General features: G+C 37.0%; 1 protein-coding gene across 5 annotated transcripts in view; it reads right to left on the bottom strand.

Annotated features, from left to right (window-relative positions):
- The window catches only part of Bbx (BBX high mobility group box domain containing), a 233458-nt gene that overhangs the window by 75961 nt on the left and 133997 nt on the right, over positions 1-23500 (bottom strand). For all 5 annotated transcript variants that reach the window (XM_057766021.1, XM_057766025.1, XM_057766020.1 and 2 more), the window contains exons 4-5: positions 8945-9115; positions 3839-4081 (exon numbers count right to left, since the gene is read on the bottom strand). In XM_057766021.1, coding sequence (XP_057622004.1) covers positions 3839-4081; positions 8945-9106 — 405 coding nt within the window. In that variant the 5' untranslated portion in view covers positions 9107-9115. The remainder of the gene's footprint in view (positions 1-3838; positions 4082-8944; positions 9116-23500) is intronic.

A 23500-nucleotide genomic window follows, 5' to 3' on the forward strand; every position in this document is an offset into this window, starting at 1 on the left:
TAGACCCCTAGTCAAGTATATACTGATCAGAAGGGCTAAAATTGTGAATGACTGAGGGAAAAAAACCACAAATTTATTTACAGAAAACACCAAACCAATACAAATTATGGACTGCAACAAAGTTCAGAGGCAAGAGCAGCCTCGGAAAGCAAAGATGCCTGTATGTCCTTGGAACTTGGTCCTTCATCAATCATTTGATCTGACTCAGCTTTTAAGAGACACAGGAAAGGCTTGTCATTTGTTATGACAAGGTTACTAGAAAAGAGATTACAAAGGAGGCAGGGAAAAGAAGTAATGCTGGGAGACCTGGTATACAGTCCAGAGCAAATAGCCAAGTGTAATAACTGCCATGTAGGTCAACCAGCTGGACAAAATCCATCATCACAGGAGCGAAAGGCCTCAAGAGATAGGCCCCATCTATCCAGACATCCAGGGCCAGGTTGGAGGGGAGAGGGAAGCTCATTTATCTTCCATGAGCATCAATCACAGATTATTGATCCTAAGATTTTGATGAAAAATTATCGCACATATCTAGACTTTTGCTAAAATACTGATTTTCAAAATTCTATGAAAATCAAAATTCACCTTATGGCCTTCAACTTTTCCTACAAATTTCCAGCTGATTAAATAATCTATTGTAAATTTACTTTACAGAGAGTTCTGCACTGATAGAAGGCATTCGGTAATGCTGACACTCTTTTCCTGGCCCTAACCACTATTGTATTTTGTTAGAATAACAAAAAAGAAATTGCTGTTCTTTTGTTATTCAGTACTGTCACTAAATGCATTCCCTCTGTCACCGTTTTTTTACCTCCTTTATATCTGACAATGGTATTATTATATAACAAAAGGCAATAATCTATTATGTTAATGCTTTAAAATGGGGTCTCAAACAATAAATGCTTTCCAGATCATTACGTAAATGGAAATTTGATCTACAATGTACCTTAATATTAATGAAACATTTTCTCCATTTATTTAATTTCAGTTGCATTTGGAGTACTAACTCAGTGTCCACTAGTGTTTCTAGTTATTATTTACAGTCTAGATCTGCAGAATGAAAAGAGATGGCGATCCTGGTGAGATTCTAGAATAGACATTCTGTGAATACTTGAACAACCAAAGACAGATGCTGCTGCTACAAATATATGAAGTAAAATCTACCAGATCAGTTGACTGATTATACAGAAAATTATCTGAAATTTGACCAAAGAGTCCTAACACACATTTTTTTCTTATAATCATATCCACCATGAGGAGCTGAAGGAACTCCCTCCATACTTAGTTGTTAAAGCTGGGTCTTTCCTCAACAGCAGGCAGAAATTACAACATACAACCAGGTCAGAGTTCAGCAGAGAATGGTGCTAACTTCTTCAGTACTTGGTGTGTGTGTGTGTGTGTGTGTGTATGGATGGGGTTTAGTCTGTACAGAGCACGGGGAGAAGTGGTGTTATCCAGTATGGGGGGGGGGGGGGTCTAATCATACAGAGCACGAGAAGAAGTGGTGTTAACCAGTATTGGGGAGTTATAACCTGTACAGAGCACAGGGGAGAAGTGCTGCTAATCTATACAGAGTTGGGGAGGGGGGAATATGAATCTGTACTTCCTTCACAGAAACCTAGACTTGTCATGAATAGAAAAAGAAAAATTGTATTGCTACTTCATCTTTTAAAGATATGCTTCTTTTAAAATCAGAAAGAGAAAAGTACAAACTATATACTAATGTTCTAGTCAACTACATGCCACAATAATGGTTTCCTAAGACTGCACAGCCTTGTGCAGTAAAAGGTCTTAGTTGGGTAAATAAACCACGATGCTTGCACAATAACCAAAATGCCTCAGGACACATTCTGAGGCTATCCCTGTGGGTAAATTCTCACTCTAATAAAGGCAAGGATTCAGATGGCAAATAAATGTAAAGCATTCATATTCACACATGTGCTGAAAGAATGTCATGTGTTTAGTAAAATATTCAAAATTGAGGGTTCAAAGTTGAAAAGTTATACCTGAAGTAGTTTTCAAAACGACCCGGGCTTGGGGACCAGAGGCTTCTTTGTGTCTAGTTTTGTATCACTACTAACTACCATAAAATCTGAGTACTGAAACTTCTTAATAAGCATTGGCTGACTGAACTGACATTCCCATTAAGGCTGCAATATTAACAAAAAAGGCTTCAACACGATTACATGCACTTTAATGTAACTGTGAAACACTAAGTAAATAAGCTGAAAGAAATAACCACTAGAGACCAATTGTGTGATAATTTGGGAAGTAGCTGAATCGATTAGACTATGGAGTAGAAATGAGACAATATTTTATATGAGTAACTATAAACAAGGCAAGATGCAACGTGGGACATTCTGGTTTCCACTTGTAGGCTGCAGGGGGCTACCTAAACAGATTTCATTATAGTACCACAATGGCAAATATTGTGAAGCTAATTAAGTAATTAATAAAGGATTTCCTGTGTAAAAATAATAGGTTCTCCTCTTAAAAGTGGCCACCTATTGGGTTTGTAAATTAGCTGTATTTAAGAAGAGGCAAACACTATATTGGCAATATGCTGCATGTTGTCCAAAATCAAACTCAAGTGTTTAATTATAGGAAGCACATGCAGCTCACTGTGAGGCTCCAGATAATTGTTTACTTTATCATATAAGCATGAGTATGAAAGGATATAAACCTATTTAATGAGAAGGGTTTATTGTTAATTACTGTTAGGCTTGTGGAAATCTATTGGAACATTTAAAATCACGTAAGCTGCTGTAATTGATTTTAAGTTTTATAGATGCCCAGCATAGTTAAAAGTCTATCTTGAACAATTAGTAAATTCCTAAAGCCTTTTGCGATCATTAATTACACAGCAACACTAGTCATTTACTCTGGATTCAAATTTCCCTGTATGTTTTCAAAGAAATTTTTATGTTGCAGGATTCCTTATTAAACTCAATAAAACCACGTCAAGTGAAGGCATTATTTTTACACATACTGAGATGTCTAATAAAATATCTTACAATTACATTATTTTATCCCCTGCTGGTTCATTTTTTTCCCCTCAGAAGTTAATGGGGTGGCAGGGATTTTCATGAATGAAAATTTTTTGCAAGTTGAAACTCTAAGGAAATAATGTTAGAACTATTCCTTTCAGACTTAACCAAAATACAGTACCTATGCCTCATTTAGAACTAAGTCCACTCATAATACATGTGGACAATGATTGTTATAGATCCCATATTAATGTAGAAACAAATATAGTACAGAACTTTTGAAGACATTTAATTACTGCTATCATTTTGGAATGAATGTGCCACCTTTCTTAATATTCTTCCCATGTGGAAATGTTTCTCACCAACTATTATTGTTCACAGTTTTTGTGAGCATGCATACGTCACAGTATACCCTGTTCTATTGTCATTCATCCGTATATTAGTTTTAAATCTTCATGCTGCACTATTTTTCAGAACAGAAACAAGTCAAAGCATCTCTCTTAACAATTCTGTTTACAAAAAGTGTTTACAAAAATTGTTTTTATTCAAAACACAACATAGTTTAGAAGGCATACAAATCTTTGTCCAATTTTCTTATTGTGGTAATTGTTTTAAAAATCTGAGATCACACACACACGCACGCACGCACACATACACACTAGTTATTTAACATCATAACGTGATCATAATATATTCCTGTGAAAAACCGAACCTGAGGTTGTCATCTTTTCAATGGCATTTGATGACAACAGAAGATGACAGTGTCAGCAATGTCTGCTGCACATTTGCTGTGGAAGAGTTAAGGAACTGGGTGTCCATAATCACTGTCACACCTTGTCCTTGCAACCTACCTCCTTGGCCATGTCTGTATATTTCTGCTTTTCCTTTGGATCAAGAACAGCCCACCAATCAGCTAGTATCTTGGTAGCACCTCGGTTATCAAGCTTTGGGTGTTCCTGTCGGACAAGAGAGCGATGACGCTTGCAAAATAAAAGAAATGCATTCATTGGTCTCCGAGCTCGCTGCTCTGGTGACTCATCGTCTTCAGTTTCACCAACATCTTGCTCTAGGCCATCCGCCTCAAGAAGATGAACCTATCACCAACCAAAGCAAAAGTCATATACTTAACACAACTCAAACTATTTTGATTTAGCAATCAGTTTTTGATTTGTAATTGTATTTTTTCTTAGCTCTATTTAAACATCTAAGAAACTGAAAAAGTAATTTTTTAAAAAATCATTGACTGCTCTTGGTGGATGATAGCTAACTTACATGTGTCCTGTTTAGTTTCTATGGCAATCTGTATGTATTTCTATTACACCATGTATTACATTGTGTTGATACTGCTTACCTTTTTTCTCTCGCTAAAGAGTGAACCGTTTGGGGATAAAAGTCTTTTATTTACCTTTATAACTACAGAGGCCAACTCATCTGGTATTAACATTTAGCCAATTGCTAAGTGAACAAAATATTATTTTGTGGTTTATGGGCCTCAAGATTAATTATATCCACATAAAGTACATATATTTTAGCTCTTTCTGCTCTTCAAAAAGTACCACTTTTTGAAGAAAGTTAATAACGAGAAAGTTTATCATGAAAGCAAATATAATTAAAAGCAATTATACAAAACACCCAGACTTTTGCACATGACACAGAAGAGCTTCTTACATAAAGTATTTAACATAATTGTTTAAAAGAACTTCATAAAACATCTTTAATCCTGTAAACATCAGTCTTATCTTCCAAGATGTTAGGGCAATAAGGATAAATTCCCATAGGCTTAAGCAGTCACCTTATTTTTAAAATCTTTCTTTTCTAAGCACTTTGTTATCACTGTTCAATGTCTGCAAGGACCTCCATACAGTACTGAATCTGTCTACTCACTGCCCTTCTGAATCCAGTAATTCTCAGGCCTCGTACACTTTGACCTATGGTCTAATCTTTCTCCTCTACTTCTTGTAGAGTGCTTCCAGCAAATGAGTGCTATACCACATTCCATGAAGCACATCTGTGATCACGGAATCTCAGAAAATAGTGAGACTGCAGTATTTCTAAAACTGAAGTATAATTCTGAGATTTTCCTAGAAACAAATGCAGTCATGTACAGAAATCCAGACTGTGTAAGTTCATGTATTTCATTACTTGTTCTACAGTCAAAGCCAAGAAGGCTCAAGGTAGTCATCAGTCTGCATTACACAGAAAGGCAGCAGCTCTGATGCTCACTAGACTGGACTCTCTGGGGCCTTGTTTAAAATAAAACTTAAAAAAAAAAAAAAAAAAAAAACCAACTTTGCTAGGCTTTGAGTTTTTGAGTTTCTGATTCTTTGGCTCAGAAGTGAGACCTAAAAGTTCATATCTCTAGCCAATTCTCAAGAAGTGCTAGAACCAAAACTAGAAGGCAACTGTGCTCTTTTATACAATATTTACCAGGCAACAGCTAACAAAACTGTAGAAGGAAAATATTTATTCAAATTTACCATTTTTAAAAATTATTATTAGAGTGTATGTGTTTGTGTGTATGATAAGAGGTTGATACCCTTGACACAGCACGCTTGTAAAGGTCAAAGGACAACTTCATTGAGTTGGTCCTCTCCATCAATTTTTATGTTGCCAGGTTTGCATGGTAAGTTCCTTTACCCTCTGAGCCATCTTACCAGTCACAAGTTACTACTTTTAAGTAAATATTGCAAATATAGCAAATTGGAAATAATAAAGTCCTGAAACTATGGCTGACTTGAAAATAAAGAGCACAGATTTTTTTTTCTTCATTTTATATATATAATTATTAGCAGTTATCTGAATTTTCAAAGGACATTTATTTGGTATTTTGAAACTATGAAGCTAAGGAAAAGATAGGAATAAAATTCATTATGTAAGTACATATAGACAAATAAATTACAAAGCAATGCACTGATAACCTCTTATAAATAAAGGTGTTGAAAGCTGAATCAGAACATGTTGGCTGATCAGCTGGAAGGTGTGGAGGAGCAAGAATTGGGGCCTGAAGCTTCATTCGAGCATCCACACATAGTTCTATGGTACAAGAAAATGATAATAAGGTTTGTCAAGTAAGTAAATAAGAAATATGGACTATTTCAGGAACAATGTGCTATGCCATGCTGATAAGTGGGCATTTAAACCCATACACCAGCTACTGATTTGAAACAAACTGTCACAAAAAATCCTTAACTACTACTAATATTATAGCTATTTCATTAAATTAATCAAATGAAAAGTGAGCAAATTTATAAACCAAAGAAAATGAAGATAAAAAACAGCTGACTTTAGTTTACCAAGCATCTCTTAAATACAGGTACCTAAGCTAGATGCATTGATATGATGGTTCTGTCAACTGGACAAGATTTAGAATCACTATAGAAACAAATCTCTAGACATCTCTGTTTAAGGACTTTCTTAGGTTAGGTTAAATGAGATGGAAAGATGCACCCTAAAATTTGGGTGGAGCAATTCTGAGCTGTAATCCCAGATTGAACAAAAAAAGGAAGGGAGCAGAACATCTAATGCTCTCTCGTTACTGTGAGCTTGTGACAGCTGCCTCCTACCACTGCTGCTGTGTTTCCCTTGCTATGACAGACTACATGTCCTGGAACTTGTGTTGCTTTTGTCAGGTGTTTTGTTGCAGTAACAAGACAAGAGCCTAAAATAAATGTAGAGCCTTGAGTAAATTTCCGAAGCAAGAGACATTTGTATTTTAAACAAAGAGCTCCTGCTGGTACTGCACACCACAAGTTCTTTTGAATAAAATCATAAGCAACCAAACCTTGAGAAGTCAATTAAAAGCTTACTTCCAATGTCCAGAAAAAAAAGAGCAGAAATCCAGACAAGAGGAACAGGAATAGGATATGAGAACAGAAATAATATTCAAGATAAAACCAAGAGTGATTGGCATTTAAATTGATTTGAAAATTGAAAAATGATCCTGGGAAAGGCAGAATAAATAGTGATGGATAGTTTGCATTTGAAGTAGCTATTGTTAGCTAGGTGGACACCTGCCAGTGGGATAATGATCAAGTTATAAATGAGTAAAATTTCTAAGAATAAAGGGGAGACAGGAACATTTCTAAGACAGAATAAAAGGATCTAATGACTTTAATCTTTCACTCAGCAACTATTTACTGGGACTTGCCATGCTCCAGGCCCTGTTCTAACAGAGCAGGGAGTAAAAAAATCCCTGCCCTTGTTAAGGAGGGAGGTGACATGACTGGCCTTCCATTCTCAAAGGATCCCTGTGAGTGCTTTCTGCAGAATAGACAATACAAAAGAAGCATGGAAGCAGAAAAATGGGTAGGAATAAAATAATCTCTGCTAGAAATAGTGGTGGCTTGCACAAAGAGAGTTCAAAAGAGATATTAAAAAGTCACATAGAAAACATGTTATAAAAGGAACGTCTGAAAGGATTTGTGGATAGATGGAAAGAGGGGAAGCTTGGGGAAATTTAGATGAAATAAGTATTATGAAAATGTTGCAGTGGCCTTTATTGAGAAAGGGAAAATATAGAAGATTTGGAGGAGAAAAGTAGAAACTTAGTTTTGAACACACCCAAACTAAATAGGCAGATAGATACAGATAGATAGATAGATAGATAGATAGATAGATAGATAGATAGATAGATAGATAGATAGATAGATAGATAGATAGAGCTACAGACAGACAGAGGGACAGACTGATAGATAGACAGAGAGTCTGAAATATGAGCTCAGAGTTCAGGATAAAAATCCAGGATGGAGACAGAGATCAAGATTACAAGCTCAGAAACAAATTACTTGTGTTTGCTGAGACAAGATTTACTACAAAGCTAGCCTCAAATTCTTAATCCTCTTGACTCAGTCTCCCAAACTGCACACCCAGATATGAGCATGAATATTTGAGGGTAAAGTAATATATGAAAATCAACTGAAAGAAATCAGGAAGGAACGGAGGTGAAGGAAGCTGTATAAATAGAAGGGGATGCTGTCATGGAAAGAGGAGCCAACCTCAAGGACCAAGTAATCAACAGAGCAAATGAATCAGAAAAGTCAAACGAAGCATAAAGTCAGCAATTTCCTGAAACAAGAGTGCCATGATTTGAAGATCCCCTTCCAAAACCAATCTTGAAATTAAATGGGCACTGAAACATGTCTCATGAGCAGATTAATGTCGATATTATGGCTTACAGTGAGAATGAGCTCATTCCTCATAAAAAGATGAGTTCTGCTAGATGTTTGTTTTTATTAAAAAGATGGCTGAGTCAATGTCAACAGCCTGAAAAACACCAAAGCCATATATTTGTAAAATCTGTGGTGACAAATACATGCTTTTTGTCCCTACACTCAGCATAAATATATACATATATTGTGTTTCTGCCATGAGCCAGGCACCATATTTGTTTTTGAGGCAGAAGGGAGGTCAAAACAAGTGCACAGCTAAAACCACAGGGCAAATATTTATGAGTGCTAAGAAGAAATCCCGACTTTAAAATACAACGTCTTGGCCCCAAGTCTTCAAGGATGTAGTTCTTTACTGAAACAATGAAAAGTCAGTTATACCAAGTCCTAGAGCTAACTGTTCATACATAGGAAAGGGATGTTCCAGAAAAGAACTTGAAGAAATATTGCCACAGAGACTTTGGGGAGGGGATTAAGTACAGTCAGATACAACAAGGGCCACAGCAATGAAGACTAAGAACATCTCTGAAATGGTCTAACAACAAGAGGCAAGGCTGGGCTGGAAGCAAAGACAGGGGAACCAAGTGAGGACATTAAGCTTCACGAAGAGCCCCATCTGCATCTCTGTTATCACAGTGGGTTGATAGAGAAGGAATCCTTTTACTCTAAACTGTGAGAAAGAACAATGAAAGTTAAACTTAGGAGTCCTAGAAGACATAAAATTATTATATTAGAAAATGATTCATGCCTACGTATATACTTGAGATATCTATGGTTTAATGGAAGGCTTACTTTATCAATATCTTCCTCTTCCTCGTCTTCTTCCTCCTCTTCTGAAAAATCAAGAAGTTTCTTGGCTAACAACGGATGCCACTGAAGACACTTCCGTTTTGGTCGTTTTCCAGCCCCTTCTCCTTCTGATGAATGTTCTTTATTTCTATTACTGCCTTTCATCACTGTGTCCTGGGGCAGGAGTGCAAAAGATAGAAAGAATGTGAATATGAACCAAAGTCAGTTTGATTAAAATTACTTAATTTTGTCCAGTTAGCTCTCATTGGGTTATAATTTTAATTTCTAAATTATATATCAGCTTAGGCACTTGCTGGATTCAGTGAGAATCATAAGTACATAATCATGCATTCATTTTAATGGGCTAAATTGAGCTAAAAAATTTGCCTTAATAAGTCTACTTCTTTCCACTCCATAACTTCAAAACTTAAAACCTAAATAAGCTATTAGGTGATTATCAGTTACATTATCCTGTTCATATTTATTCAGAATAGAGTCTCCCACTTTCCTAACACAAGACCTGATGAAAGATGACATTTGGGAGAGCAGAGGGATTCTGAGAGGGGTCCTCTACACGTTCTGTCATGTCATGAATTTTACATTCTATACTAAGATAAATATGTACTTGCAATATTAAATAAATGCTTTCTAAAAGTCACTTGATACTTGCTTTAGATTTAAAATAAAACTATTTTATACAATAAAATACATTTTTCAAAACCTGTGCAGTTTCCAAGCATTTGGTGTGTGAACACACTGTGGATCACAAAGCAGAGTGATCCCTGTCACCTATCTACAATCAAATAAAACAAGCACATGCTTTTTTTCCATCTCTCTAGCATACATGCAGCTTGATTTAAAAAGGAAAAAAATTATATATTTACAATTTTTAAATGTATAATTGGCTTAAATAGTTAAGAGAGAATCAGGTTATAATTGTGACACACTATCCTTAGATCCTCAATTCTCCATTATTTTTAATGACTTGAAAAAAGTTGATGAAAGTATTGTAGGTTGCAACAGCATGTATGTCATTTTGCAACAGGACCAACCCTAGAACCTAAAAGTTAACTAAGTACTTTCTTATATGCTCTCATTTTTTTCTGATTTATAATTTCTCATTCATTTGATGTAAAATACAGATTACTATTCATATATATTCATGTAAAACTCAGGCACTATAGTGAAATGCTATCAAACATTAAGTGGTTCGGGGACACAGGCTGACAATTATGAACAAACACACTTCCTCATCTCGCTCCATGGATATTTCAGCCAATCCAATGCACGCAATATAATGCCACTGAACTTCAGACACCATGTTAAAACAGTCTTGGGTCCATGCACATAAAACATCAAGATCCCACCCTGTTCTCAGGTCTTGTAAATAACATAGCACGGGCAAACTCATCCATCTTCTGTATTTCTGGATTTTGAATCACTCTTAGGCTTTCCTCACTTTAAAGCCAAAAGCTACCCACTAGTGTTTTCTCTTAGAACTTGTATGACTTCATCTTAGACACTGAAACACTTTAATAAAAGTAGTAAAGTAGGGATCTAGTTTACTCAATTACTGTAAATAGTTAGCCAACTGTACCAGTACCATTTCTTAAAGAATCTAGATTTCTCCTCATTTCCCAAGAATGACACTTTTATCCATACTAAATTTCTATACAGACACAAGTCCATTTCACTATTCTGTTAATCACTGTCTCTCTCTAACTTCTTATGAATCCTTTAACCAATTATAATAGTCTTAAGAACTACATCATTCAGCACCCTTTAAATTCTCCTATTTGTGTATGTGGTTGGGGTAGTGAGCAACAACTTGTAGGGGTTGGTTCTTCCTTCCACCATACAGGCTCTAGGAATCAACTCAGATCATTAGGCTTACGTGTAAGAGCCTTTACCCACCGAGCCATCTCCATGGTTCCAAAGTTGTATACATCATGCCCTTTCTATTAGATTAACACATCTTGTTCAATCGGATAAAAATGGTGTAATAAAATGAGTGCAATGCAATTTATTTAACCAGCTCACTGCTGATGGACAGTGAAATAAGTCTTTCATTGAAGATAGCAATAAAATACGTATTTTAATAAAATAAAAATTTTCATTTTGATAAAAAAACCTTCATAAAGTATGCATCCATCTATCACTAGGCCAAAAACAAAGCAAGCTGAAGAAAGTGAGAGAACTGGGAGGGGGAAGGGAGAGAAGGAAAGGGAAAGTGAAAGGGAGGGGGAGGAGGAAGCAACATGGTGTCCCTGTGGCTTTTGTAGCAAGAATTTCTGCTGAATGAAGTAATTGTATGACTCGTGTGGCTGCTTTAGGAGCACAAGAAGTTATTGAAAACTCGACTAGAACTATTAATCTGGCACACTCTTAGTAAAAAAAAAAATTAGATTTCTTGTGAATTGATAGGCCATTTAACAACTCCAATTTTATCTACAAATAAAGCTTGGCACAGGAGCCCAATTTCCAAAAATACCATTGCCATACAGAAAGTAAAGAAAATGGTTGCTTCTGCGGTTTATTAATCATTCAGAATAAGCTGTCTGAGTGGTAATTAAACCCATATTTGGGACCCAATATTTTATGAAATAACACATATTTTAATAGTAAAAGAAATCAATGGGAAACTATACAGTTAGGCATTTAATCAATTGGAGAAAGCAAAGTATTGTCAGTGCCTTTAGAAAAATGAATTTAGTACCCAGACTTGTGAATCACATTATACTATTAGTTTTACGTATAATAAGCATTTATTGTACATACAAACATATGTTCCAGTATCCTTCACAGATTCTAAAATCCTATGATGGCTAAATCTCTCATAAAATAGTAAAGTATTTTATACAAGCACACTGTTTTATGTAGATCTTAAATATTCCCTAAAGCTCAATGTTGTGAAGATCTGATCTCCAGCTCATGGTACTGTGGGGAGATGGAACTTTACAGGCTGGCAGAAAAAGATAATCTTTGAAAGAATGCTCTTGAAGGGGATGTGGGGACCCTACCCCTTCATCTCTTTTTGCTTCCTGACTGCAGTAGGGTGAGCAGTGTCTTCTGCCCCTACCACTGTGTACTGTACCACCACTACAGGCCAAAGTAATGAGGTCAGTGATCACAGCCTGCGCATGACCAAATGATCTTTCCCTCTTTAACTTCATCTTATTCTGCCAGTGACATAAAGCTGAGTAACATACAGAAGTATCTTTCCCTATCTTTCAGTCATCTCTAGATTATTTATAATGTCTAATACAATGTAAATACTGTGTGAATCATTGCTCTACCATACATTTTTGGGATTAATGACAAGGAGAATCCTGTACAAGATAAGCACAGATGTGAGTTTTGTGTTTTTTTCCTTGAATATTTATGAGGCTGGTTGAATCAAACAGAGGTCTATTATATATCTGTGTATATATAAGTCAATATTCATAAATAAAATAGAATATCAAGAATCAAATTAATGGCTAGTATATGTAGTTTAAAGTTCACCTTCATTCTCATCCTGCATTACTTGTTCTTACTCTTTTTATATAGTACTCATGATTTTGGCTGTTGTACCTTTTTTTTAAAAAAGATCTGTTAAATTTTATGTATATGAATGAGTGTTCCATTGGCACTTTATGCCATAGGAGGGCATCAGATTCCACTATAGATGGTTGTGAGTCATCATGTGGTTGCTGAGAAATAAACTCAAGACCTCTGGAAGAGTAGCCAGTGCTGAACCACTGAACCATCTCTCCAGTCCACACTATACCTTCTTTTTGATAACTTCAAAAATAATTCTTTTACACAGAATACACATAATGAATTTATATTGGCCATTTCACCACATTTTCCTGTGAATTATATTAATTTAAATACACCCTCATCTACTGTTGAGTCTTTTCATAATGGTTCAGGACACTGTCGTCTGTCTGTCTGTCTCCTGTCATACCAAAGTACTGAAATCAGTTAGGTGTAAGCATCAACAGCTATACAAACCCCAGTAATTAACTGTGGCAGTGATCCACTGTTTTTATATACTATGGTGACTTCACAATAACCACCACCTCTTCCGTTTCTCTGAATTCCGATATCCTTCTTCTGAGTGGGGCAGGGGAAAGAAAACTGTCCGACTCTGACACACTGACCAAGGTGGCCTGTGGTGGGTGAAAACCAACAGCCACCTGGAGCGGAGGAAATAGGGCCAGCAACCCCAGCACAGTGTCAGAAACAAAGCAGGACGTTTAATTTCGGCACTCACGAGAGATGAAAATACAAGTAGTGCATCTCAGATGGAAGCATCAGGAGAGTGCAATCTAAAGGTGCAAAACACCTCCAGCTGTGAACTGGACACTTCGATAATTTACAGCTTTAATAACTATCTAATAAAACAAGCTAGATTTTAATTTCCTATCAGTCTATTTTCAAACCACAAGAAGAAGGTAAAACCATAGGGGATAATGATGATCTTGACTGTAATTCTCAAAAACAGTAAGAAATAAAGAGAAGAATCAGAAGTAGGAAGGACAAAGGCAAAGAAGACATAAGTCTGTGGTGCTACCACTGATCTTCTACATGAAGGTGAAAATTTTATTAATTTTGATAGTGAGAGAACAGCAATTTTATCTATCTATCCCACCCACCCACCCACCCACCCACCCACCCACCCACCCACCCACCCATCCATCCATCCATCCATCCATCCATCCATCCATCCATCCATCTATCTATCTATCTATCTATCTATCTATCTATCTATCTATCTATCTATCTGGTTGCTGTTTCTCAAATGAGAACAGATTCAGCTGGCAATCTATATGGAATAAATGAAGCGACCAAAAACTTTCATTCAGGCCAGGCGGTGGTGGCGCATGCCTTTAATCCCAGCACTTGGGAGGCAAAGGCAGGCGGATCTCTGTGAGTTCGAGACCAGCCTGGTCTACAAGAGCTAGTTCCAGGACAGGCTCCAAAACCACAGAGAAACCCTGTCTCGAAAAACCAAAAAATAAATGAATGAATGAATGAATGAATGAATAAATAAATAAATAAATAAGCAAAAACTTTCATTCAAACAGGGGTTATTCTATCCTCTGTGACTGTAAGACAATCAATGGTAGATTACTTGATCAATGGGCTCAGTACTTGAAAGACTAAATGAGAACAAAACGTTGCTGCTGAGGCTGACAAGTAATGTAGACCTCTATACAAAGCACAGAATATTTATTTAATATTACAAAAAGCAACGCCACCAGTGTGTTTTCTATGGGTGAACTCACTGTACTGAATATTTTAAAAATATTTTCTTACTTTCATTTATGTGTATGTGTGTAGATGGGTAGGTGTGTGTGTGTGTGTGCATGAGTATAGGTGCCCATAGGAGCCAGAAGAGGATACTGGATTCCCTGAGCTGAAGTTGTGGGTGATTGTGAGGTGCTGGGAACCAAACTTAAGGCCTCTATAAGAGTAGTAAGGGCTCTTAACACTGAACAATCTCTCCAAATTCCTCACTGACATTTTATATGGTGGAGAGAACTTCAGTTAATTGTGTTCTTCAAACTTACTCACTTAAGACCTGCCTCATGAGCAAAACTCCACAATAACAACAACAACAACACAACATTAAAGACAGTCAAAGAAAATAATGTAGGGAAAATAGATTTATTATTAGCAGGCCTCAAATAGATGCCCCCCTCTGTAGTCAATGACTTGTGAAGTTAGTCACCAGATAGGTCCTTCCTCCTGAGAAAACTCAACAGTAGTTTGCTAACAGTGCCCAGAACACTGACCCAGAGGCTCTCCTTCAGTGTCCGCACAGCACACCACTTTCTTCCACATCCCAGAGAGACAGCACAGTTTTAACAGGCAACATCTACCCACTCATGAATAGTCTAAGGTTCTGCTTAGAAAAGTCAGGCTTCTGCCAATCACTAGTAGTCCATATGTCTGCAGACAGTATCTCCAATCTCAAAAACTGAAAAAGGAGAGGTATCATTTCCTTGTCTGTTTGTAGTCAAAGACAGTATGTTTGAAAAAGATCCTCTCAGTCTTTCTATCGCCTTGTCTTATAGCGCAGACCATCAGTACACATCCTTCTTTAAAACATTATTTCGGCAGCACAGGATCCTTTTAACTTTCCTGATGTCTAATAAAACCCTATCCCTATCCTAGGGATGGAATCTCAGACACAGGAGAAAATAGGGGAGGCTCATGAACTATGTTAGCAACACACATTGTAACCTGAATGAAGATGGGGCTGCTTCACATCTTTCTCTACTCTGTAGCCAAAAAGCAACTGTGAAGTAGCAGTTCTATCACTGGTGCGTGATCTGAACCAGTCTTCTCTTAGTTTTTCACAGGAGGCTTGCTTCTGTAGAGGCCAACAAATGTCCCGACCTTGAAGCCTTGCTCCTTCTTACCCTGAAATCCCATTTTCTGTCTAAGTTGTTACTCATTCTTAAAGACTGCTGTCAAATAGCCCCTCCTTTCCAAGACTTTAGTGTGGGAGCCCTGAATCAAAGCCCAACACTCTTCACTCCAAGCCTCCTTTGATCCCAGTTTCACTTCCCTAGTTTCTGTTACTTGTGGCCAAGTATACTCTGAAAAATTACAGAGAAAAATCCCAGAAATAAACTATTTTTAAGTTATAAACCATTCAAAGTAGCATGACGAAATAGTGTGTCATTCAGTTGGATACAAACCAGACAATGGTTCAGTGACACTACCTGTGTATTAGTCCACTTGGTAGCTACCGCTGACATCATACACAGCCAGACTCGGGAGGGCCCACCTCTTCCAATCAACTTTCATTTTAATAATGACTCCAGGAAAGGTACGAGTGAGTGAGTAGCGATGTTAGCAACTCAGATATGCAAAGTCTATGTGAAAGAGAAGCTGTGAAGTTCTTCCTTTAAGGGAAAAGGTGAATGTTCTCAACCCATCAGGAAGAAAATTCTATGTAGAAGTTGCTAAGTCTATAATAACAGTGAGCTTTCAAATCACGAAATTGTGATGAAAAGAGAAACGTATGCCACATTTGTTGTTACACTTCAAACTACAAGCTATAGCAGCAAAATGTAAGTGCTTAGTCAAGATGGAAAAGACATTAAATCTGCAAGTGAAAGATAGGAGAAAAACCATGTTTGGACAATGGTAGCAAACTGCACCAGAAGGAATTCAGGCTTCTGAAAGACATCAGCATGGGCTCTCCAGAGGGACCACAGGCCATTTACTGAAAGTTAGGGTGGTGGTACAGACTGGCAAATAAGTTTGAACTAAAAAAAAATAAATACCACTGGAGGAAGTGTGCCTGCCAATGAAGAGACTATCGACACATCTATATTGCACCAACAGCACACCTTTTACCAAATGTATTAAAGTTCTCATTATATCCATACTTTTATTTTATCTTATTATAATATTTCAATTTTATTATCATCTTATCATTATTAATCTTTTACATACCTAATAAGTAAATAAACATCTGACACAGGTAGAAATGTATAGTGAAAACCTAGTATAGAGTACTGGGCTGTAATTCCCACCATCTACTAATGCCCCAATGTAACGATCACGTTTTCTAGTATTTTGTAGAGGAATTTGCAACCTAAATTGCTACTCTTCAACTGGCTTTAAAAATTGTCTTTTAGTTTACATATTACAAAAGGTTTTTATTTACATGCATTTATTAGCATTTAGGTAATCATTATCACATTGACAAGAGGAAGCACAAGAAAATACGGTCACAGGTATTTCCTCTTCCTCATAATCACCAGCACAGTTCGGACCTGTCTGTGTCCTTGGTGTTCAACCTCACTCACTGTAACTCCCATTCAGCCCATTCTTTGCCTCTGTTCTGTCATCTGCGCTTCCCCATTGCTTCTCTCCAACCCTTCCTCACAGCTTCTGTGCTGTGCTTTATGTGATCTTCCATGTCTGGGGCCCGTGGCCCTGTCCTCTCTGCTCCAGCTTTCCTCACATACTGCACCGGCTCCAGCTCATGCCTCCTGTCTTCCAGTCATTGATACTTCCAACTAACCACACTTACACATAGGCTATACTGTAGTTTTTGACCTTTGACTTTATGATAATATTTTTCTATACAGTGTATGTAATATTATGCCCTCATGGGAATTTCTCTCCAGAAAAACTTTAGAGTAATGACTGTGCCAGCCAATTGTGTTTTACCCCATCAGTCATGATGTGGGATGCCTTTCTGTATCTGTGTTGCTTTTATTGGTTAATGAATAAAGCTGCTTTAGCTATGGCAGGACAGAATATAGACAGGCTGGAAGAGATATATAGAGTAGGCAGAGTCAAAGAGACACCATGTAGCTGTCGAAGGAGAAGCACCAGGAACCTTTCCGGAAAGTCACAGCCTCATGGCAATACACAGATTAATAGAAATGGGTTAATTCAAGACGTAAGACCTAGCTAGAAATAAGTCTGAGTCATTGGCCAAACAGTGTTGTAATTAATATAGTTTCTGTGTGATTATTTTGGTCTGGGCGGATGGGAAACAAACGAACAGTCTCCTACTACACAGTCAAAGCAGAGATATCTGTGCTAGACAAAAAGTAATGCTTAGAGAATAGGTGGAAAGTGGGCACAGAAAGGACTTCTCTGTTTTTGTTATCTTCTACGTTGTTCTGTTGGCGAAAAGAAAGCAAGCTTGAAAGTAAACATGCAGAAAGACAATCAGGAACTGCAAGAGGAGGAGAGAAAAAAGACATAAGTTAGCAAGGGAGTATGATAGATGTAGTAAGTCACAGTTAATGCCACACACATTTTAATATCAGTCTACAAATACGTTCCAGTTCCTTTATTCCTTTCTGTGGCCACTGTTAACTGCTTTTCATTCTCTCAAAACACAGCCTGTGGGAATGGGCTCACCGGGGCTCTCGTCCTGTCATTGGTACTGACCTTTCACACCCAAGCTCTGAGTCTCTTGACCACCTTCCTTCTCCAGGCCAGCTCTAGGGTTTCTGGCTACTCCTGTGCCTCACATTTCCTCAAAACTCTGCAATCTGAGGTTGGTCTTCAGTGCTCACCTGCGAACCACTTACTTGCTTGTCTTATCACCCCCAATGTGCTTTGTAGAAAATGTGTTTTTCGGGGCTGGAGAGATAGCTCGGAGGTTAAGAGCACTGACTGCTTTTCCAGAAGTCCTGAGTTCAATTCCCAGCAACCACATGGTGGCTCACAGTCATCTATAATGAGATCTGGTGCCCTCTTCTGGCCAGCAAGCATACATACAGAAAATGTGTTTCTCCCCAGTTCCTATTACTATTATGAGCATGAAAAATAACGATAATGGCAGCTAGTCATGTATGCTTCCTACACACCACATGCTAAGAGCTTTTTACTTATTAACACTTAACTGACAACAAGTCTAAAGGATAGAAACAATAAAACTGAGGCACATGTAATATACAGACATGTTTTGTCCTTCTTATAAATTAACAAAAGTTTCACTAGACACATGTCACATGAGTAGGATCGATTTATGCTGTACAAGGCGACAATACTGACATCTGGTACTCTACAAATGATATGTATAAATCATACCAGAAACACATAATTGGTAGAGAAAATATTTGAACTCAGGAAGTCTAGTTTCAAAATCTGGTTCTTGACCATTAATGAATACTACTTCATAATAACAGTAAACTTTATTGAATGAACATTTGCTACATACCAAATACTTTAACTCTTAATATAAGTTTTGGGGAAAGATGCTATAATCATTACTTAGCAACTGTAAATGACAAAGCTAATGAAAACCATAGTCATGGAGCCAACAAATGATGGGGCTTGAATGCAAACCTAGGTCTCAGTTTTGAATCATCTTCCATACTGCTGTTCATGCCACAATATGACACATTCTACGAATGTCCTTGCTTCCTGCTTAACATGTCAAATTCCTACCTGGTTAATTCCAAACTTATTTTCTTCTTAGGCAGAGTCAAGGTCAACCCCTGCCCTTACTCCAACTGCACTTCAGTCTTCCTTTTTTGCTACCCCAAGCTACATTATACTTTGAGTTTCTTTGACAAACTGTTGGCAACTTGCTTCATCAATCTCTTTGTCTTCAGTCTATACATAGTCCCTCTTTGAGAGTTCTCTCTGAATCCCTCCCTAGTCTCCTTTACCAAGTCTTTTTTTCTTTTTGTATAAATTGGTCTTTCCCAGGTCAGACAGACAGGTCTCCAACTATACAAAGGCCATGAAGCTAGCACCTATGCAGAATTGGTTGGCAGGCATTTGTTCATAGTGCTCAGCTTGTGGTGAACTGACGTGGTCCTGATTTCGGCTGTGACCTTCAGCAGCAGTAGCTCCTTATAGAGCCGCTCTTGCTCTCTAGCATGCAGATTTTCCTAACCATGTCACAGACCCTCACATCTCTAATTCACTGATTCATATTTCAACTATGCATTCTAGACTCCCAAGTAAGTTACCTTGCCTGAGACACCCCTGAGGAGTATGCCAAATCCTAGCGACTAGGAACTAGGTATCTCTTACCTTTACCCAAATATTCAGAAATATTTTATATGCAGTATTTGTTTTTCTTACGAACATACATTTATATATGAAAATACTTATCTTTTCTGCTTTTTTCTCACAAATTATTGCATATAGCTATATACCCCCCAACATCTAGTTTCTTAACGAGATCTGCCCCTTCTACTTCATACATATATTCCACTCTTTTCCATCAGCTTGGTCTTCTCAGCTAACGTTGCAATGATATCAGTTTTCTACATACAAATCAATCTGCCGACGGACTTTTTAAACAGCCTCTTAAAATACTAAAGCATAAGTCCAAACCCCTATCTTTACATAACATACGAGACCCGCTTGGCCTAGTCCCTGATTTATTTTACAGCTAAAGGTTTCTTTGCTATGAAAAATTTGGCAACAATAAGAGGTTTCTCAACAGAGAATCACCAAATGAATTCAAAATCAATGGTGTACATAATGAATCCAAGCTGTTTCTGGCAATGCTCACCATGTTACAATGTTACTTCACCACAGCCTTGGTTCTGGACACAAAGTGTACATACTTTGTATTACACATGTCATAGCATGCAGTATAAACAAACATGCTGCTTCAATCACCAATGCTAGGAACTGTGGTGTGTTTACTGTACATAAAATGCATTGTGCTCATATATAAACATACGGTTCAATTACAGAAAACAAAAATCTTTTAGCATTCTCTTATCAATACATCTCAGATTTAAGTATCAAATTAGCATGTCTTTAGATTGTATTATTAGAATGTTGGATTTTTTTTATAAAGTATTGTTTATGTTGCTAACTTAAATTTTATTTTTTTAAAAAATGAATTTTTTGGCTTGAGATTAAGGACAGAATTTCCAACAAGTTCTGAAATGTCCCCTAAGCATATTTCTATCATTATCTCCTATATATTTATACAAGCTGGCATTCTTTATTTTATTTTTTATTGATTGATTTTATTGAGCTATACATTTTTCTCTGCTCCCCTCCGTTCCTCTCACCTCCCCATCAACCCTCTCTCATGGTCCCCATGCTTCCAATTTACTCAGGAGATCTTGAATTTTTCTACTTCCCATGTATATTAAATCCACATGTTTCTCTTAGGGTGCTCAATGTTGTCTAGGTTATCTGGGATTATGATTTGTAGGCTGGTTTTCTTTGCTTTATGTTTAAGAACCACTTATGAGTGAGTTCATGATAACTGTCTTTCTGGGTTTGGGTTACCTCACACAATATGATGTTTACTAGCTCCATCCATTTGCTTGCAAATTTCAAGATGTCATTATTGTTTTCTGCTGTGTAGTACTCCATTGTGTAAATGTACAACATATTCCTTATCCATTATTCAACTGTGGGTTGTTTCTGGCTATGACAAACAATGCTGCTATGAACATAGCTGAGCACATGTCCTTGTGGTACAATTGAGCATCCTTTGGGTATCTACCCAAAAGTGATATTGCTGGGTCTTGCGGAAGGTTGTTTCCTAATTTTCTGAGGAATTGCCATACTGATATCCAAAGGGGCTGTACCAGACAAGATGGCATTCTTAATGCTGACAATTATAAAATAAATCAACTCTGAAAATACTTAAATATACTATGACACTATTCTGCAGTATTAATCAACCAAAATTTAATTATGTAAAAATATACATATATATATATATATCATCACTATTTTCTTATCATTAATAAATAGTAAAATTATATGTATACCAAAAACGGCTTTGAAATGAACTTACTTACAATTTGTTATTAGTAAATATTTATTTTGTATACCTATTTCAAATACCTAGATACCAAAGAGCACTTAAAATTTTCTTGGGTTAAAAAAAAAAGTGCTGCAAACAGAAGAGGTTTAAGAAGCTTTGCTGTGATGTGCCACACAGAACATCCTGTTTCCTTCTCTGCATCACAGGGTCCATGATACAGAGCAGGAACTGCACTTGTTCCCCAAGTCAGTTCCTAGGTCTGGCACACTCTACGTAAACAAGTATTTAATGAAGGAATCCAAGGCTGTTTCCAGCAGGTGACTCCTTCCATATTTCTTTGTTCTCACTTCTTTGTAACGTTTCTAATTAGTCTATCTACATTAAAGCCTGCTGTGTGACCCAATTCAGAAATGTCTAGTAGCCATCCACTCAAATCACCAAACTGAAATATCTGGTGATTTTATTTGGAAATTGTTTTTTATGTAACAGTCATGATGGAAGAATAATTGCTAATGAGTAATTCGGATCTCATAGGAGAGACTGTCCTTTTCTCTGCATTTATCACTGAAGTCTGACCACTTTATCTTTTGTAGTTTATGTGTGCTCTTCCACTTTAAGGTGTAATTACACATTTTTTTTTCAAAAATGAACACACACACACACACACTGATCAAAATTTAAAAGAACTGCTTTTATTTAATATGACTTAGTTGCTATAATTTCATGACTGCTAACTTATTTCACTGTTCAACGCAAAATTTCTCAGTCTAAATAGTTGCAAAGGGAAAAAAGTACTCATTTTTCAAAGATAGAAAAGAACTGTATTTCTTTTTCGAATACTCTAGTATCTTGATGAGTGACTCAGCACCTTGAGTGCCTTAGCTTTTTCATGCTCTGACCTCCTGGAGTTAACTCATTCTATACCAGATTTAAGGTAAAGTGCTGCTCACCTTTAAACTGCCCAGTGCTCAGAATACAACCCTGGATACGCATTTACTCACAAAACTGGAAGAACTAGAGTTCAGCAGAAAGCCATTTGCTTTATATTTCACATTTGGCAAGTCTTTTTTAAATATATTTCTATTTCCTGGTTTAGAACACATGAAACAAGAAGTATTTCCTGAAGATTTGTTTCCAACAGTATCCTGTTCTAAACATTCACAACTCACTTTTTATGAAACCTTTCTCAAATTAAATTCCTTTTAGGTTTCTGACCTGAAGATACCCTAATTCCAGGGCTTCATACTGAAGAAGTGTTTTAATTTTCTAAATAATATGTATGGCATTTATTTTTTAAAATACTCTTTTTGCAGAATTAATCAAAAACAAAACAAAAGAAAAACAAAAATTCTCAATTGCAAAGTGAGAACATAAAGGACACAAGGTTCACTACAACCCAGGGCCCCAGCCTCCTGTCTTCTTGGTACACAGTGGGAGAACGCTGTAAAGTATGCCTGCAAGCATCCTTGTTCACTGAGGCATCTTCGACTAAGCATTTTTCACTGCCCAGGTTAGGTAAATCTGCTCCCTCTGCTGGCCAATTCTGTATCTCCTAACTTATTATTTGAAGAGAAAAACAATGTTTCCTAGCATACTGAGTGGATGTTCCCTGTGCTGCACTCAGGAGCCATGCAAACTGGGGAGAGACCACAGAAAGCTCCCAGGCAACCCAAAGAAGAGTTAAACTCAAGGATTTAAAACTCTGCACCACTCTCCCCTTAAGCAAGTCTTAGTCTACTGAGATGACTGCTCCTTGATTTCTTTCCTTTCTACCTGGAGTATCCAGTCTCTTTCCATACTACCAAGAGGCAATGTGTGCAGGAACCACAGGAGGGCGTGTTCAACTTAGACACTGATTTGTCAAGATCACAAGAGTTCTTGACCTGACACATACAACAGGGACCACAGCTGCCAAAGGCTCTAACTGATGTTGACTTTGTCAAAGATAGATATAATAGATAATTAGGTCATTTTCTGACACGATTTTGAAACTTTTAATTTTAATAAAGTACCTTATAATTGGAAATTTGAGTGCCTTTCATTAAGTTCCAAATATATTTTATAATATGTAAAAACTGCCATTGACACCTCCAGTTGCTGCTTTACCTGTTACCTTGTAATCTTATAGCACTATGTAATCTGTAAAACATTTATATTATATTCATTTATGTCCATATCATTATTCAATTATGCAAAGTAGGAAAAAACATAATTACTTTAAAGTTCAGTGAGAGAAGCATACAGAGATTTTTAGTATCTTTCAGATGCCACTGACTGCCATAGCCTTAAATGCTCTGCACTTTCAACCACAAACACAGGTAGTGTCTTACATC

The sequence above is a fragment of the Chionomys nivalis genome, chromosome 3 (assembly GCF_950005125.1).
Source record: "Chionomys nivalis chromosome 3, mChiNiv1.1, whole genome shotgun sequence".
Taxonomy (NCBI): Eukaryota; Metazoa; Chordata; class Mammalia; order Rodentia; family Cricetidae; genus Chionomys; species Chionomys nivalis.